Source organism: Trachurus japonicus, chromosome 7, assembly GCF_045865225.1.
Source record: "Trachurus japonicus isolate A0001 chromosome 7, Traja_1.0".
In the NCBI taxonomy this organism is placed as follows: Eukaryota; Metazoa; Chordata; class Actinopteri; order Carangiformes; family Carangidae; genus Trachurus; species Trachurus japonicus.
The window spans coordinates 3,895,366-3,915,604 of NC_140913.1; the positions used below are offsets into that span (position 1 = coordinate 3,895,366).

At 44.5% G+C, this 20,239-nt stretch overlaps 1 protein-coding gene across 1 annotated transcript; it reads left to right on the plus strand.

Moving 5' to 3' along the window:
• The first annotated feature begins 416 nt into the window (after positions 1-416).
• On the plus strand, positions 417-17,818 carry LOC146984028 (uncharacterized). The gene is made up of 2 exons (XM_085780872.1): positions 417-706; positions 16,628-17,818. The coding sequence occupies exons 1-2, from the start codon at positions 514-516 to the stop codon at positions 17,791-17,793; spliced, it is 1,359 nt and encodes a 452-aa protein (XP_085636998.1). The 5' UTR covers positions 417-513; the 3' UTR covers positions 17,794-17,818.
• The last annotated feature ends 2,421 nt before the right edge of the window (positions 17,819-20,239 follow it).

Here is a 20,239-nt window from a genome sequence, read left to right on the forward strand (position 1 = left end):
GGCTGGGCGGACATGATGGTTTCAAAACACTGGAGCAGGTCTTCTTTGTGCTCAAAAATAGTGTTGACAGCACGGCCGTGGAAGTTCCACCTCACTGTGCTTGCTCTGGGGAGTCTGTGGGTCACCACTCCATCAAGCACGCTGGTTCTCTTTGGAGATCTTGAAAAAAGGCCAGAGAATCCAGCCAGGTCTGAGAAGAAATGACTCACTTTTTCATATTTTGCCAATATTATGAGGTTATTTAAGAGAAATTCCAGCTTCGAGTCTTTCAAAAATCCTTTTCCTTTTCTTTCTTTCGTTTGTTTCCTGTTCACACTCCAGTCCAGAGGGTGGCGGTATGCTCCTGTCAGTCGGTTGCCAGCCCAACCGCCGTAAAACGACGTAAGATGAAGAAGCAGGAAGCGGTTCGGGTCTCCTCCATGGATCTATTATGAGACGAAGATAATATAATACATCCATCGTCTCCTCGTGGATTATACGGATCTATTAGGAGCAACAAAGAGTTAGAGTAAAATGTCTGAGGTGGAGTTTCTGAGAGGATTCGTCACCGAGAGACTCACCGCCGCCTCCCAGGAAATCTTAGCGGCCGTGGACAGAGTCGTAGCCGGCTACGAGGCGCAGGCTTCGGGCTTCAGACAGGAGATCGAGCGGCAGAGGAACCTGCTGGATGTTCTCCTGCAGCCTCGAGTCGTTCACAACAAAACCGGTTGGTGATTCACTTTTAAACCCATGGACCTCAAAGTTGTGGTTTGTAGAGAAAGAGGACATAGCCTACTACATTTCTCTTTTAACTTCCGTGTTTCCCACAGGTTTGCAAGTAGACTGTGGCTGGCTGGTGGGTGGGTGGGTGGGAAGGAATGAATAGGGGAACTTTAAGTTTTATGTGGCTATTAAGACTACAGGTTAGACTAAAGGTTATTCCCCACGCATTCTTTTGATGTGTGGTTAATTTAAAGACGTAAGACACCAGTGCTTTTTGTTTAGGCCTAGATGTTGAATCGTGTTTTCATCACACAGAGACTTAAAGGGGACCTATTATGCTCCTTTTTGCACAAACTAAAATAGTTCCTGGGTGTCTTAAAGACATGTCTGTGACGTGCTTCGGTCAAAATACCCCAAAGATCAAACATCACAGCACTCTCAAAAACAGGGCTGTGCAAAACGGTCTGTTTCAGTGGCCCCTCCCTGTATGCAAATGAACCACTCCCTCAGCATTGCGTTACCATGACTACTACTAGTACCTATACTGATTTGGCCAAAATGTAGTATGCAAACAAAAGCTAAATCTGCAGTAGGCAAATTGCCAGTATCTCCAGTATGCATCTGACCAGTCTACATTGTGTAATGAAATGTGCCCATGACCTAGTCTCACCCTAACCAAAGATGGCACAGTCCACCAACGAGAGCCCAACACAGCGCCTAGACACTGATGCAAACCACCAGCAATACTCTGCGCAAACAAAGCCTGTCGCACACAAACACGGAACATTTTAAACATATATAACAGTCTGAAAAGCTGGAAAAGCATAATAGGTCCCCTTTAAAGTTTAGGAATTAATTTGCAATTCAGGATTTAACCACTGGTAACAGGACATCTACAAAAGAGTAACACAATGGTATCCATTTGTCAAAAAACAAAGAAAAGTTCCAAATCAAATATCAAATCTTAAAATTTAATGGGCCACTGCTGCATCATGGGTTGTGGTGTACGTGGAAAACATGATGTCCAAACAAATGTCAAATTTCAACAGAAACGTGGTTTATTTGACCAGAAAAGTGAGCAAATAAAGAAAATTCCTCTGTAGTTGACAAACTAAGGTGAGTAATTTTTTTTTTTACAAAGTACAAATTATTAATGACATTAGGCTATATGAAAGTATAATGTTCAAAGTATGAATTTTCTTGAACTGTTAGTGTTCAGCAGAGTTTCTTTTTTTTTTTTCTTTTTTTTTTTTCACTTTTTCATAAGCTTTTTTCACATGTCCGGACATAAATTGTCCTGCGGTGTGACATCACACCACAGTAAAATTTACAAAAATAATAATAATATTATAGATTACTTGAATTGAAAGTTTAAGGATCCCTTTCTGCAAACTATCATTGATAATCTACACAGGTAATAGCTGTTTTTCAGTTCCATTCTTTAATTGTAGCCTCTTGTATTGCTCACACTAGTGAAACTTTCTTACAAAATGTTAATATTATGATGAAAATGCTCTTTTTTCTTTTTTTAAAGTATATTTTTTTGGCGTTTTTGCCTTTTATTTGATAGCACATGGTGAGATAGACAGGAAAGCGGGAGGCAGAGAGAGGGGGAATGACATGCAGGAAAGGTCTGCCCGACGTGGGATTCGAACTGGGGACGCCTGCGTTGAGGACTGTAGCCTCTACATGGGGCAGCCGCCTCAACCACTGCGCCACGCACCACCCCGAAAATGCTCTTTTTTCTTACAGTTAAATTATTCATTGTTTAAAAAAACACACATGAGGATTGGATTAACTAAACCTTCATAAAAGCCTTTTAATTTTATTTTAAGTGGTGTCACACCACATGACATGTCACATCACAGGACAAGATGAGACACTATACAGTTATTAGTAGAAATGTATTAGGTGCTACTAGAACAATTACATTCATTTATGTAAATAATCTGACAAAATACAAAAATATAGTTTCAATCTTGGCTCTAACTATATGAATTTTAACACAAAGCTTAATAGGCCTATTTGTGAACAAGACATGTTGATTAACAGTTAACACATCAGATTTGTAACAAGTGTTAACGAACCTCAAATGAATGGCTCACAAGGCCCGAAACACATCAAAGAAAACATCGGGACGAAAGTTGCCACCAAATAATAACAGACTTTTATTGATTCAAAACAAACAAATAATACTCAAAAAAGCAACAAACCAAATAGGTTGGAGGTTCCCGGCCAAAACAAACAAAAGAGAGGGGAACACTGAGCCAGCCAACGGCCGTCGTACCCAGTGTCCTCCCTCAAAACTAAAGCTACCTAACCGACCACTAAACCTAAGTAAAAGTAAAGGGAAACCGAAAACAGGACTACCGGGAACCTCCGAACCAAAGTCAAAATAACAAAGGCTCAAAGGACTTCAGGCATGGGGGAACCGGAGCCTCAATCTCCTCACCAGGGGCGTCATGTATCACTGTTGCGTACGCACAAAAAAGTGGCGTACGTCATTTTCCACGCCAACGTTCAGATGTATCAAAAGTGAAATGACCGTGGAAAAGTGCGGTGGCCCACGCCAACTCCATAGCTGGCGTACGCACGTTTCTACAGCTATTGTTCCTTTGGCGACACTTAGAGGTGAAGCTGGGAAACTGTTAATAATGTGAAAACAATTAGTCCTCAGAGTAATGTGCACATCAGAGACACATTTATGAACAACTAACCCATCCATGTGTTGCAAATAGATAGGTGGATAGAAAAGCACGCGCAAAGTGGTGCAGAAAATAGCATCAGCTTTAGTCTTAAGATATTGCAGATGCTGCAGTGCGAAGTGCACACGAGTCCCGGAGGTTTTTTTTTTGGCACATGATGACTCTTGGTTTCCGAGGGCAATTCTCTTGGAACTGAGCGCAGTGCGCTGCGACCGGCCTGAGCGCGCGACACGGCGGGGAGCCATGGGTCGCCTCCATTCAGGTGCTGACCACACTGTGAACAGGAAGCATTTTTATACTATAAATGTACAGGGATGCAAACAGCGCGCCGAAAAGCGAAACTCGCTTTTTTCATGACCAATTAGGTGACTTGTGTGAATCGTTCAGATCCGAAGAGTTTTTGTTTTTGGGAGGTGGGGGGGGTCTCAGTGTCTCAGCTCGGGTCAGTAAAGTGTTTTTCTAACAGGCTGACAGTGACAATCACGTGAAACTGAGGCGAACTCATTCATGGTCTCTGATTATACTGATAACAGCCGACCTCCAATGTAGACGCGCGACATGTGCGCTCATTAAAGCGTAGCCGCGTGCAGTCGGTGCGACGGCGACGCTGTTTCCCCCCCCCCGTGCATGTCCGTGGAGCTGTGCACTGCGGACATGTGTCAGGCAGGTGTCTCCCACGGAGCTCTGCCCCATTTCAGAGGTGAAGGAGAGACGTCGCCTCCGCGATGTAGAATGTGTTCAATTAAAGTGAAACTAACACATTATATAGGCCTATATGTCCATTACACACTGAATGAAACATCCCATGTCTTTATTTATTCAGTTTATTTTAATAGTAATAATTATGAGTATGACTAACATTCAGTGAAGACCTAAAATTCAGTATCTCCAAAATTGAAATATTGCAAAGGATTTTTTTTTTTTTAAGCATTTTTAATATAGAAATGTTGGCCGTCTGAAAACTATGTCCATCTATATGCACTCAATACTTGGTTGGGGTTGAACTACTGGAAATTGACTTTTCCATGATATCGTAATGTAATCATTTGTTAATGGTGTGCACCCCCCCCCCACGCCAGACAATTCCTCTCTTTTTTGGTCCTGACCCGTTTGCATCCCTGAATGTACAGATCATATGTGATGCGCAAATGCATCACATATTAACAAACATTGTGGCGAGATGGCTGGTTCAGCGCACGATTCATTCATTCAGCATAGTTGGGGACAGATTACAGGCTGGGACTGTATTCGCGCAAAGTAAATGTATTTGTTTAATTGTCCTATGTAACCCACCGATGCACACTGAGCATGTCTGCCGAAATATCACACTGTCAGTGACTTTCTTTTTGCTGGTTAAACTACACAGACTGTGTGAAGTACTTAATGTCAATAAACACATGCCTAAAGTTGGACATGTGTCTTTATCAGCCTCCCTGGCGCACTTCTGCATTTATTTACTACGCGATCTGTATATAAAAGAAGGCAAATAAAATTGTAAATCCATTTCACATAATTTAATTAGAGTACATTGTCTGCTTTCATTTGAGATGACAGCAGTCCTCCGCTTCACGTTCACCTTTATATAACACACACACTCTCCCACCCCCTTTGTGATGGTGCTGGAGGACGGCAAAAAAAAAAAAAGATGTTTACACGGCTCAACTTTATCGAGGAGCACCTTCAACTCAAATTTGGTTAAATTGCTGTTCCTCACAGTTTTTCATGGTGTTATCTGACCGTAAAGAGAAGGGAATCTTTGGTGCAGGCCTTATTTACATTGATTTGCATATTTAAATGGAGACGTGGACAGGGAGGAGATTACCACTTCGGCATGTGCGCTCAATTCCAAGTTGATTGGGATGTACAAAGGAAAAGTGCTTGGATCCATGCGTACGCACACTTTGATACATCTGATTTTCTTTGTGCGTACGACAGTTTCTGGATTTTGGCGTACGCCATGTTTGTACGCACAGCCTCCTTAAGTCAGCTCCAGCTGACGAGATGAGTCTCACCTGAGGACTGACTGTGCGGAGGGAGAGAGAGAAAGGTGGAGAGGGGCACAAGGCACACGCCCACACACACACACACACAGGGCCCCACCTCCTGGCCACACGTAACAACAAGACACACTGTAATTAATGACAATGTTTTTAACTCATAAAGTCTAGGATAGTCAAGACTAAGAATTTTAACAACATTTTAAGCACATTTTCAAAACAACGTATAATTTGAACAGCTTGGACACATTTAATTTCTTCTTCTTTCCCTAAGCATCTCCACACGCCTGGCCTCATCCTGGTTCAGCCTTTCACAATTCCTCCTGTCCTTTCTCTGCTCATTCCTAAAACAACGAAGAACAGTTCAAAACAATTCTCAGTGACCAATTACTTTCCATACACAACAAACAATGATAAAACAGGGGAACAAAGAGGCCGCAGTTAAAAACTCGATAAAGTAGCATTTCCTGATGGAAATGCGTGTGAATGCTGAAAGCAGCTGAACGCTGTTGCAGAATTAGCAAATAGTGCAAGCAGTGATCACCATACAAATGTTTGACCGAGGTAGGAATCGAACCCACAACCTCATGGTCAGTAGACTTTCACTCTGCCTCTAGGCCACAGTGCACACACAGTTGCAGAGACTGTTGTCTGTTGATGAACTGCACTCTGTCTCACTCTGAAGTTAACGAGCCCAAAGCTGCACCTGTTGGAAACACACTGTGTCAACACCAAGAAAGCTTGAGAGTCAAGCTTGAATGACTTTCTGTGAATTTCAGGCTGAGAGCAGCAGTTTCAACATGAAGCAAGTTATCAGAAGTCAACAGAGGACGACTGGGAAAATAATTCACTATAATTGTTGTTGAGGCAAGATTTGAACCAGCAACCTTCAGGTCTTCAGCCCAGCGAGCTAACCACTAGGCTACAGACAGAGACAGTATGTGAGGGGCAAAGAAAACCTTTAATAAGAGGATCACTGGCTTCTGCTTAAAAAAAAAGTAAGGAAAGTGCAGAAATTAGCCACACCAAGTAAGAAGAGGACTTTTTTGTGACCTGTGACTATTTTTTGGTGAATTAAAACAAATTAAAAAGCACTTAACAGCAAGTTACAAAGTTGAGCTCCTTCTCCTGCTGCTGTGAAAAAAATGCATTGGGCTGAATGAGAGCAGAGAGCTCCCTGGCTGCATTTAAAAAATATTTTAAATTATTATCTAAGTCTCTTTGCATTTTTGACCAGAATTTTAGCCAGAAGACAAGTGTGGCTACAAAACTGGAGAAAATAATGTGTCTAGAGTTTAATTTGTGGCCATGCTGACAGTTTAGCCAGAAAAACTCTAGAATGTTTTTTTTGCCTCTCTCCACTCTGGCTGACAATGTCACCACTCGAGCTCTGCTCGTTAGACGCAACACACACCCATTATAAAGTTGGATTTTGTCCAAAAACTTGATGATTTTAAAACTGCCAAATATCAGAAACTGTTGAAGATATCAATAAGCTGAGTCATAGAGGAACACTTAAAAAGTTTGTCTACAGCTTAGAATTTGAATGAAGTCTCTAGCAGAAAGTATGGTGAAGCTTTAGTGGCTGAAAGAAGTAAGAAGATTTGAAGAGTTTGAAGACTGTTCCAATGCATTCTCTATGGGGGAAAAAAAAATCAGAAAAAGTTAAATATTTGAGTATTTAAGTATAAAAAGTATGAAAAATTTGAATACATCCGATAAAGTCTGAAATAGCACAAAGTATGAAGGACTAGAAGAAGACCGTAAAAAGGCGGAAGAAAATGGCCGAACAGAAGAACAATAGTGTGAATGCTGAATAGCTCCAAGCTAATTCAATGCATTAAATGGCAAAATGTATGCTTAATATTGTACATGGTCCCTTTACAAAATACAATATAATGATAAAATGTTACAAAACAGCCTACATTTTAAAAACAACAGGCTTTTAACTCATAACACAGTTGACTAAAGTGTGTCACACCGCGGGACAATACTGTCACACCACAGGACATTTACACAATTGTGGCCATTTTGAATCCTTACTATACATTGCTGAGTGTTAGCATCTTGCTAGCTGAATAAATATAATGTTTCTAACATTATTAGGTCATTTTTGAAAATAAATGTTGTGGCGTCCCCAGTGGTGGGCTGGTGCCATACCGCTGGTCACGCCCTTGTGATTAAGGCCTGCCGGTGACACCTGGGCCTGGTGTCACCAGGTTATAAAGTCAGGCCTGCTGATTGCTCTCACTCTCTCTCCTTCTCCCCTCTCCTGCAGGTACCGGTGACGGCGATGCAGTCTCTTTAGTTTACTTTGTCGCTCCTTTGTGTTATGCACCATACAACACCCCACACACACCCATACGTCTCACACTCACACAACATGCTCTACACACCTATCTACTGACACTCACACCCCATGATCTGGTCTTTTGTTACAGTATATTATCATTTATCCTTAAATAAACATTTGTTAATTGTTGCCACGGTGGTCTCTCCCTTTTTGTCATGGCTGTCAGAGCCAGGCTGTGACAAAAGTGGGGGCTCGTCATAAGCTTATTTTGGCAATGGATTTAATTGTTTGGTTCGTTTGTTGGGGCAGCGTGGCTGTGTAATCAGGTGAGTGGGCCCTGGTGTGCGCTGTGCCCTGTTGCGTGGGTGGGGAGATCCACCGTGCGCTTAGTGTCGTGGTTGCTCCGGTTGTTTTTCTCCTCTCTTTTGTTTGTTCTGTTGCTCATTCATGCGTTCCAAAGAGAAGGTAAGTGTTTCCGCCCCGTTGCACTGCGAAGTTTCCCCTGTCAGGTGAATGGCGTTTCCCCTTTGGGTTGCGTCGGTTTGTTTTTTTCTATAGTGTTGTGGCGACGTGGTTAGTGTTAATTGTCTTCGGGCAATTATCTCGGGGGCACCTCCGTGGGACAGTGTGTGGTCGCCTGCGTGCAGGTTGCTTTCACAAACCCACTGGTTTTGCGTGCGTAAATTCCCACCGCAAGCCACATGAAGACTAGGGTTGAGGGATAGGTAAGTTTTGGTTAGGCAGGTAAGTGGGGAAAACTTCGGGGAGGTAAAGCTTGCCTCGAGTGTGCATTTTGGGAGAGTAAACACTGTGCATTCTGTTTGGTTCAGGCGCTGAGCTATGGCTTCGGTGGCAGAGTTTGTTGATGCGCCCTCAGAGGGGTTTCTTAATAGCTGTTCCTGGGAGCAGTTAGCGCAGATTGCTGAGCATTATGAGATGGATTTTACAGGGAATGAGTATAAAAGTGAGTTGAAGGAAATTGTTTTGTCCACGTTAGTAGGTAAAGGAATTGTGGGGAAGGAAGAGTCTCTTGCAGACTTGGCTGCGCCAGATGCGCCAAGTTCTGTGCCGGTGTCTGAGTCTGGGCTGACGTTTGAGCAGCGCAGGGAGTTAATGGCTTTGCAGTTAGAGCAGGAAAAATTGAGGCTCCAGAGAACTGAGGCAGAAAGTCAAATTGAAATGGAGAGAATGAGATTTGAAGTTGAGAAAATGAAGCTTGAGCAGCAGAGATTGAGTTTGATCCGAGAGGGGAAGCTTGTGCGTGATGTGTCACCTGAAGAGGGACAGTGTTTTTTTGATCTGGGCGCAAATTTGAGACTGATGCCTAGGTTTAATGAGAAGGACCCCGATACATTTTTTGCTTTGTTCGAGCGCGTTGCAGACGCGAGGCGGTGGCCAGATGCGGATAGAACTTTAATGCTCCAGTGCGTCCTGACTGGGAGGGCCCAGGAGGCATACTCGGCATTAAGTGCCGCTGATTGTTTGTCGTATGCAAAAGTGAAGTCGGCTGTTTTGAAAGCATACGAATTAGTTCCGGAAGCGTATCGCCAAAAATTCAGGAATTGGGTAAAGGGTGAAAAACAAACGCACATGGAGTTTGCGCGTGAGTTGTTGTCCCACTTTAACCGTTGGTGTTCTGCTGCCAGTGTGGGTGATTTTGAGAGCCTGTGTGAGTTAGTTGTACTGGAACAGTTCAAGAATTCGATTCCACAGCGCATTGCAACGTATTTGAGTGAACAGAAAGCGACTACTGTGTTGAAAGCGGCAGAGCTTGCCGACGATTTTGTTCTTACGCATCAAAGCAGCCTGGGTGATGCGCAGCGTCGGGCAAGTAGTTATGGTAATTCCCGCTATAGCGCACAGCTTCCCACATCTGGCCCGTCACAGGCCTTTAAAGCCTCGAGGGGCAGAGATGAGGGGGGCAGGGTGTGTAATTATTGCCAAGGCGCTGGGCATTGGAAGGATCAGTGTCCCGTTTTGAGGTCTAAAAGTAAATACGAGTCGTTCTCACCTGCTCTTGCGTGTTCCGTTGTCCCGAGGTTGAATCCTGTGAGTGCTGATCCGGGTAGTAGTAATGGATTTGAGCCTTTTATCGCTGATGCAGTTGTGTCTTTGGTTGGCGGTAAGGAACGGGTGCCAATAAAGATTTTGCGTGACACTGGTGCCAAACACTCGTTTATTGTGGAGTCGGTTTTGCCTTTCTCATCAAAGACGGAGACGGGGGACTTTATTTTGATGCGAGGCATGGGTTTGGAGCTGACGCCGGTTCCACGCCATAACATGGTGTTGGAGTGTGATCTGGTGCGTGGCGCTGTGGCTGTCGGGGTGCGTCCTGCGCTGCCGATTGAGGGTGTAGCCATGATAGTGGGCAACGATCTGGCTGGTGGTGTTGTGTGGGCGGATGGCCTGCCGCCTCCGGTGGTTACTTCGAAGCCACTTGCGTCTGGGGAGCTGGATGAAAGTGGTCAGAGGTACCCGGAGGTTTTTCCAGCCTGCGCCGTGACGCGCGCGCAGAGCCGTGTTCTGGCTGCACCTGATTTGTCTAGTCCAGTGCGTAAACCAGAGTCTGTGGTCTCCATTCCCGATTTGCCTCCATCAGTTTCTCGAGATGAGTGGATTAAAGGCCAGGGTACTGATCCATCTTTGTCCGGGGTGGTTGCTAGTGTCATTGCAGGGTCTGAGTTGGAAAATGTTGCGCACGGATACTTTATACAGAATGAGTTGCTTGTGAGGAAATGGGTGCCGTGTGATGGTGATTTTGTGGGCGAACCAGTGTTTCAGATTGTTGTGCCTGAAGTGTTTCGGGACGCAGTGTTGAAAATCGCACATGATGAGTCTGGGCATTTGGGCATAAGGAAAACGTATGACCGGGTCCTGCGTTTTTTTTTCTGGCCAAGGTTGAAGCGCGATGTTGCCAAATATGTGAAAACGTGTCACACATGTCAGTTGACGAGTAAGCCGAACCAGTGTCTTAAACCGGCACCTCTTTGTTCGATTCCAGCTGTTAGCCAGCCGTTTGAGCATCTGATTGTCGATTGTGTGGGGCCTTTGCCTGCTGCTAAATCTGGTTGTTCTTATTTGCTGACGGTTATGTGCCAGACCACAAGGTATCCAGCGGCGTATCCGTTACGTTCCATCTCGGCGAAATCAGTCATTAAAGCGTTGACTCAGTTCATTTCAATATTTGGGATTCCCCGTGTGATCCAGAGTGACCAAGGCTCTAATTTCACGTCTAAAATGTTTGCGCAGGTTTTGAAGGAGCTCAAGGTGAAGCATAGCCGTGCGTCAGCTTATCACGCGCAAAGCCAGGGAGTTTTAGAGCGTTTTCATCAAACCTTAAAGTCACTGCTGAGGGCATATTGCACAGAGTTGGGTCGCGATTGGGAAGAGGGCCTTCCCTGGCTGATGTTGTCGGCCAGAGAGGTCGTGCAGGAAAGCACTGGGTTCAGCCCAAATGACCTCGTCTTTGGTCATGCGGTGCGTGGTCCTTTAGCTGTCTTTAAGGATGATTTGACAGTGGCTGATCCACCTGGGGATCTTGTTGAATATGTTAATGGTTTCCGACATCGTTTGTATACAGCTGTTGAGAGAGCCCGTGAGAATTTGGGTTGTGCTCAGTCCAAGCAGAAGAAGCTGTATGACCGCCGGGCAGAGAGGCGCCAGTTCAGCCCGGGAGATCAAGTTTTGGCGTTGACTCCAGTAGTGCATTCACCATTTCAAGCCAAGTTTACAGGTCCTTATGTTGTGGAGCGACAGGTCTCGGAGCAGAATTATTACATTGCGACTCCGACGCGACGAAAATCCTCTCGTCTGTGTCATGTTAATTTATTAAAACCTTATTATAGACGTGACACTGTTGAATCTGTTCCTGTTGGTCCTGAGTGTGGGTTGAATATAAGTCCTGTTCTTACGGTTGAGTCTGTGTCGTCAGGTCCTGTGATCGGGTTGGACAGGGAGACAGATGTCCGAGCCCCTGATGATCCTGTCATTTGTGGTAGGCTCAAGAATTCGGAGACCTTGAATAAATTGAAGGGTTTGTTTGTGCATTTACCTGAGTCTCAAGGTGAGGAACTTGCTGCGCTCATTAAAGCATATCCCATGTTGTTTAGTGATACACCCTCACAAACAAATTTGGTGGAACACGACATTGTTGTTGAAAATAGTGCGCCAATTAAGCAGCGTTTTTATAGGTGTGCACCACACAAACAGAAAGCGATGGCGTCAGAAATTAAATACATGCTTGACCACGACATCGCTGTGCCTTCTTCATCCAGTTGGGCGTCGCCATGCATCTTAGTAGACAAACCAGACGGTGCTTATCGGTTTTGTACTGACTATCGAAAGGTGAATAAAGTCACTAAACCCGATTCCTATCCACTGCCACGTATGGAGGACTGTATTGATCAGGTTGGTGCTGCAAAATTTGTGAGCAAGTTTGATTTGTTGAAAGGTTACTGGCAGGTGCCCCTGTCGGCCCGTGCCCGTGAGATTTCTGCCTTTATAACACCTGCAGGGTTATACGAGTATACGGTAATGAGTTTTGGTCTCCGTAATGCGCCAGCAACTTTTCAGAGAATGATGAATATGGTTGTGTTTGGTCTAGAGGGTTGTGCTGTTTACCTTGACGACGTGGTCGTTTTCAGTGACTCTTGGGACACTCATGTCCAGCGCATACGTGCCCTGTTTGGTCGCTTGGCTGAGGCGCGTCTCACCGTCAATCTGGCAAAGTGTGAGTTCGCCAGGGCGACGGTGGCGTACCTCGGCCGAGTGGTCGGACAGGGGCAGGTGCGACCAGTGGATGCTAAGGTTAAAGCAGTTGTGCAGTTTCCCACCCCAACTACAAAAAAAGAGTTAATGAGGTTTCTGGGTATGGTGGGTTACTACAGAAGTTTCTGTCAGAATTTTTCTTCTGTTGTTGCGCCCCTGACGGACCTGCTGAAGGGCAGTGTCAAGTTTGTGTGGTCTCCTGTGTGTGAAAGTGCTTTTCAGAACGTCAAGTCCCTGCTGTGTTCTGCGCCTGTGCTGGCTGCTCCGTGTTTGTCTGCGCCCTTTAAAATCCAGGTTGACGCCAGTCAGGTGGGCGCAGGGGCAGTGTTGTTGCAGGAGAGGGAGGGGATTGATAGGCCTGTGTGCTATTTTTCGAAAAAATTCAACTCTTACCAACTCAATTATTCCACCATTGAAAAGGAGGCTTTGGCTCTCATCTGGGCGCTCCAGCATTTTGAAGTATATGTAGGTTCTGGTGGCGGTCCTCTGGTTGTGTACACGGATCACAATCCGCTGACGTTTTTGGGTTCTCTGCGGTGTCCGAATCAGCGTCTGGTGCGCTGGGCACTGTTCCTTCAGGCTCATTGCCTGGACATTAGACATATTAAAGGCAAGGATAATGTGTTGGCTGATGCCCTTTCTCGTGCCCCAGTGGGTTAGGCGGGGTATTGGGATATTGGTTGTTGTGTGGTTATGATGTATTGTATGTATTGTAGGATGTAGATTTATTTAGTTTTTGCCACCTGTTGTCCCATGTTTCTTCCTGTCCTTCCTTCCTCTGGGTTTGTTTGCAGGTGCAGAGGTTGGCGGGGTGGAAGGTGTGGGGTCTTCAGGTGTTTTTCAGTGATCCCGTTGGGTCCCTGTCTTGAGGGGGGGGGTGTGGCGTCCCCAGTGGTGGGCTGGTGCCATACCGCTGGTCACGCCCTTGTGATTAAGGCCTGCCGGTGACACCTGGGCCTGGTGTCACCAGGTTATAAAGTCAGGCCTGCTGATTGCTCTCACTCTCTCTCCTTCTCCCCTCTCCTGCAGGTACCGGTGACGGCGATGCAGTCTCTTTAGTTTACTTTGTCGCTCCTTTGTGTTATGCACCATACAACACCCCACACACACCCATACGTCTCACACTCACACAACATGCTCTACACACCTATCTACTGACACTCACACCCCATGATCTGGTCTTTTGTTACAGTATATTATCATTTATCCTTAAATAAACATTTGTTAATTGTTGCCACGGTGGTCTCTCCCTTTTTGTCATGGCTGTCAGAGCCAGGCTGTGACAATGTCTTAATTTTCTCAAAGTAGAGCTGTCACACTGCAGGACTAACAAAAGTGGACACGTTAATCATTTGACACAAAGTATGAAATTTGTTAAATTAATGAGAGATTAACACTCACCTTTTAATCCTCAATTGACAGTGCAATATCATGGATCTATAATAAGATAATATAATACATCCATGTGCAATATCTGAGGCACTTCCTGGTTCCTCTTGACAAAAGAACACCTATAGTTGTCTATAAAAAATGCCTGTTTAAAAACCCTGATCCTTCATGTCACACCGCATTTTCATTACAAAAATGAACTTACTGTGATTATTAATATATGAGTCTTGTGCATTTTAAACCTTTCTATTAGTCAAGTAATATGTATTTGCCAAAGGTGTTAATGAACAATTATTTTGATGACTGTATTTATTTTTATACATGTTTATTTTTCATATCTAATTTATTACGGTCACACCGCATGACTTTTTCCATGGTTATCGTAAAATAAAGACAAAATAAAACATATCCTTTAATAAAAAAGGAAAACAGTTACATTAAACATCCTATTTTGCGTTACTGACATGAGTTATGTGGAGGAAGAATACATTTTAATGGATATTTTTACTTGATTACAGAAAAATCATGTGTCATGTCAACTACCTGCTGGTGCCTCACCGTAAGCCTGCCTACTGTATATCTCAGGTGCCCCTAACGTGCCAAAATGAAACAATAACACAAATAATAATAAACAAATAATAAACTAACAGAATACTAACAGAAAGCTAATCATAATGAAGTCAAATAAATTGATTCAGAATAATCAAATCTAAATAAAATTAAAGCCGCAAGCGGCGATGGCGGGCCCTCGCTCGCCCATGCCACCGCGGGGCCTGAGGCACGCCGGGGCCGTGGCGCGGAGCAGAAATGGAGAAAAAACCTGGAAGGAGGCCAAAAACGCAATGTTTCGTTCATCCACCAGGGGGCAGTCACCGCATGTGGTGTGGTGCGTTCAGGGGCCGCCCCTCATCACTCGTGTGAAGTTTGGAGTGAATCGGACAAAGCATGAGGGAGTTATGAGCAGTTAAAGGTTCGTCCACTAGGGGGCAGTAATGAGATGCGTGCAGGTGTGTTCAGGGTCAGTCCCTCATCACACATGTGAAGTTTCGTGGAAATCGGACAATGTTGATGTAAAATATGGCACTTCCTGTTTCCACTAGGGGGCGAATGAGTGAGATCGCCTATGAGTACATAGAAACGTTGAGGTCGTGACCCTGGACCTGTGTACCAATTTTCATGTTGATACGAGTTCAATAAAGCCATCCAAAGGGCAAACGTATTGTCATAGCGAGGAATGTTAGCCACGCCCCCACAGGGACGCCATTACGCGTAGCTTCACAGCGTTCATAATGTAACTTCACCAACTGGTTCTGCATGTTGTAGAAGTGGAATGAAGTTGATGGGGCAAAGTATGTACATTTTCCAAATTTTAGTACACTTCCTGTTACCACCGGGGGGCGCTATGAGTTACGTAGGAAGTTAATATATCGGGACGTTCAGGGCGGAGTCATCGTCATGTCCAGCAAGTTTGAAGTTGATTGGATTTAGTATGTGGGCGTGAGAGCCACACGTATGGACATGGCGAGAACGCCAAAGTGAATTGAGCGCTGGCAGCCACGCCCTTTGACCTACGGACTCACGGAGCACAAGATAAGCTCAGCGAGGTCTGGAGATGTGGTGTACCTAATTTCAACTTGATCGGGCGAACGCTCTGGGAGGAGTTAATTTTAGGCGGGAAAAATCAAAACCAAAATGGCCGACTTCCTGTTGGGTTGAGGTCATGAGGTCAAGAGGCTTTTTTGCATATTTGGGTATAATACATATGTGTACCAAATTTTGTGAGCGTAGGACAAAGTTAGCAAAATTCCCTATGGGCATTTTTGGACTTTGTAGGGGGCGCTATTCCGCCATTTTGCGTCGACCGTGTGCGACCACCCAAAAATATCGAATTTCGGATCCGGCCGGACGCCCATGCAAAAGTAGACGCGTTTTCGCCTTTGGGAAAGGGGTCAAAATGGCATTTTAAGACCGCAAGAATAATAATAATAAACAGCGCGATTTCAATAGGGCTTTCGCTGGGCGACTTGCAGTCGCCGCTCGGGCCCTAATAAATACCATTTATAACGACGTCCATGATATGGACCGCTTGTGTCTGCAATAAAGATTAATAAATAAATAATAAAAATAACACGAAATTACTTTTAGGACCTTGTTGCTCAGTAGTAGGCTATTCACTCTGACCAGGAACAAACTTACTGTCAGAAATTAAAGCATACAGATTTCCCAAAGAAACAACGCTTGGATTGCAGCACTCCGACCGGAAAACTGGACACTCCCATTTTGTTACCGGAAAGTTAAAAACACTGCTAATAATGTAACGGCGTAATTCAGTAATAACTTATGACACGCAGCATCAGGGCCGAGCTGCCTGCTTAAACTGTGCTAGCCAGCACTAACGTTAGCATAACAACCGTTAACTGACGAGATGGCTACACTTTGTAAGCAGCTGCTACTGAGCATTGCACACAAGCTTTGACCAGGCTTCTTAGTATGTCCAGGATTGTCATTTTTACAAGCTAACACTGTTGCTAACTGGTGCTAGCTAACGATAAGCTACCAGGGGTTAGTAAATGAGCTAACCGGACTGAAAATCCAGCTGTTAAAGTAATAAGTAGCTCAGAGACTTCCGGCCAATCAGAGGCTCATAGCAGGAGCAAAATTCCTTGAGCTCAGACTAGCGTCCACTGAGAAGGTCACTGGGGTTCATAGAGACAGCAGTTATGAGTGACAGTATGAAGAACTGTTGTTCATGATGTGTTTCATTGTTTCTGCAGGTGATCAGCACCTGTTGATGATTGAAGCAGAGGATCCTCCTGAGTTGACCTCTAGTCTGGATCAGGAGAACCCAGAGAGTCTACATGTTAAAGAAGAAAAGGAGGAACTATCGACCACTCCAGAGTTCCCCCTCACTTCTGTTCATGTGAAGAGTGAGGATGAGGATGAGAAACCTCAGTCCCTACAACCTCATCACAGACAAACTGAGACAGAGTCTCCATCCAGCAGCTCAGCTGAACAGATAGAGGTAGAGATAGAGGCTGATGGAGACGACTGTGGAGGATCTGAACCAGCCAGGAACTCAGATCAACATGAAGATCTTCAACCAGATACAGATGATGAGGTGTCAGAGTCGTCCTCTGAGACTGATGACAACCATGATGACTGGAGAGAAACCAGAGCACCTGAGTCCGGTTTGAACAGTGAAGCTGTTCATGTAAGTGATGAACAATGTAACACTGGTAAGAAGTCTCACTGTAAGAAGTCTTGCTGCCGCTCAGCGTGTGGGAAAACATTTAGCACAACTGGGGCTTTGAAGGTACACATGAGGATCCATACAGGAGAAAAACCATTTGGCTGTGCTACCTGTGGTAAACAATTTAGTAGAAGATATGATCTTAGAGACCACATGAGAGTCCATACAGGAGAGAAACCATTTGACTGTGCTACCTGTGGTAAACAATTTAGTAGAAGAGGCCATCTTAAAGAACACATGAGGATCCATACAGGAGAGAAACCATTTGACTGTGCTACCTGTGGTAAACAATTTAGTTACAGAAACATTCTTAAAGACCACATGAGGATCCATACAGGAGAGAAACCATTTGACTGTGCTACCTGTGGTAAACAATTTCGTCAAAGAGGGAATCTTAAAGACCACATGAGGATCCATGCAGGAGAGAAACCATTTGACTGTGCTACCTGTGGTAAACAATTTCGCCAAAGATGTAATCTTAAAGTACACATGAAAGTCCATACAGGAGAGAAACCATTTGACTGTGCTACCTGTGGTAAACAATTTAGTCAAAGACAGACTCTTAAAGAACACATGAAAGTCCATACAGGAGAGAAACCATTTGAATGTGCTACCTGTGGGAAACATTTTAGACATCAAGGGACTTTTTATATCCACTTGAGACTCCACACACAGGAAGAAACCATTTAGTTGTGCTATTTGTGGGGAAGGATTTACCCAGAAAAAAATCTTTTGTTTCACACACAAGAGTCCATTAAAAAACGAAGCCATTTGGTTGCAGTGTTTGTGGGAAAACACATGGATGCACATGAAATCCCATCAAGGAGGGAAACTTTAGTTGTTGTCTTGAGAGGCACATGAATGTCCATACAGAAGTACATGTAAGGCAGCAGGTAGTCTTAAGACACCTGAAATCATTTAGTTGCAGTTTTGTGACGAGACATTTTGTCAACAGGAAGATCTTTACGTGTACACAAGAATCAATGTAGGGGAGTAAACGTACAGTTGAAGTTTTTGTGGTTGTCAATTCTCTGATGTTTCTGGCAAGAAGAGGTGTAGGAGTATATGTAAACTCAGGACTGTTACTGAAGGCAGCAGCTGTGTGTGTGAGACTGCAGTTATTGAACTGTAGCAGCTCATCAAAACACAATGAAAATGATTTTCACATGTAAAACATTTTGTTTAAGTTTATGATGTTAAAATTAATAAAAATTGTCATTGTTTTCATTCAAGTGTAGCAAATTCTGTAAAAAAAATCGCTTTCTGGTCTTGTACTTGGTGGAAACATTTTTTTTTTTTTACCAAACAAGCTGAGGTTCCATTCGTTTTTAAGACCGGGTAAACCAAGAATAAATATGTGTTTTAAGTGTATAACACCACAGGAAAACATATTATTAACCACTCTGTCAAATTTGAAGGACTAAAAAAGTCGTTACGTATATAAAATTCTGCATCAAAGTTGATCAGCATTCTCTGCCTTACATCGGGTGCGAGTAAAATATTCGCCTCACTCTATTCGCTCGAGTTTGACCGCTGGAATATTTGTTTTCACTCATGGCATTCGCGCGAATTTGCTTGAGTTCAATATTTTGAACTCGAGCGAACGGGCGAATTTCACATTTTCGCTTCATTCGCGTCGCGCCATTCGCGCCGCCGGCACAAATTCACGTCCATTCGTGTCTGTACATTGACTTTGTATGTAATCTTATCGCGCGGAAAATTTGCCTCGCGCCCAGTGTGAACACGCTGTTAGGAGGGTGGAGGTGTGTCTGCTGCAGGAGAGCTAGGCTTCACTGAACGTTTTTAGCTAACATTAGCTTAGCTTTAGCTTCAAGTGTCCTGACAGGAGAGGCCGACACAAGGAGACAGTGAATTATCTTTGGACCTGGTACCGAGTCCAGACTGCCCGGCGCCTGTGACACACTGCGTCCGAACTGAGCAGCAGGCCGTGTCCCGGTGGGAGAAGCTAACACGGTGGAGGCGGGATCAGAAACAGAAACGCATACGGCTGTTGCTGCCGCTAAAAACGTTTTTTCCCTCACACAATGCAAATGGATGAAACACGCTGACCGCGAAATGTAAATGGGAATAATGTTGTGGATTATTAAACTGTTGGAGCTGGATGACTGCTGCTGCTGAAGGTAAGAAATATTTCATGGAGGTTTGACCAGCTGTGTGTCCGGAATCCTGTACGCACTGTGCGTACAATTTCTTTCATAGGTGGAAAAAAAAGCAATTTTATTTATTTTGAGGGGGTGTGATAAAAATGCTTGTTTGTAACAGGCTAAACATGCTGAGTTCATTGATTGTTAAACCAATCACTGGAGGCCTAACGCAAAAGCCAATGATTGTCGTTTACGCCATGTCATCTGTCTCTTTTTGATTTCTGGCGCCTACTTACACTACCGCTCTGTTATGATTACCCCCGGTCCAGTATAGAAATGTCGAAAAGACAGTTGAGCCTTTTTCAGGCATTTGAAAAAAAGAGATCCAAACCCACGATCACAGACACACAGCAGAGCAGCGATAATGAAAGTGATACCAGCAGTCAGGCAGGACGTAAATAAATAAAAATAAAGTATTACACTTACTAGTGTGCATATACGACCAGTGTCCGCACGTTTGATAATTACGGATTTCTTTGTACTTTGTACGCACATTCTAAGTTCTATTTCGTCCCTCCTGACCACCAGAGGCGGTGCTTTAAGCACTGGATAACTCCGCCCGCGCTAGCGCATGTCGAGTACGAATAACAACAATGTCACCTGTGACCCCTGCATGACCCCTGGGAGGCTATATCTTCCGGTGTCAGCAGGCAATCGGCTCCTTCATTCTTCTCGCGAGGTGTATGTAAGTATAGCATGGCCATTTAATTGGCCTGGTACAGTTATTACTGGCGTGCTGCTGGCTTTGTGCAGCCTCGTGCCTCCGTGGCGGGAGTAACGGGCTGACGCTCGTCCTCCCAGAGGCTGTAGCCAGCGATTTGCATGTCGTATGTTCTTTACCTGCTCTATAAAGGTGGCTGGCTGGGTGGTGGCGTTTCCGCCCCTCACCTTCCAGCATTGCACACAGCTGCTGAGGGCTGTGTTACTAGCAGGTTGGTGCTGCTTTGAATGCTAATAACTGTTCTTTTTTG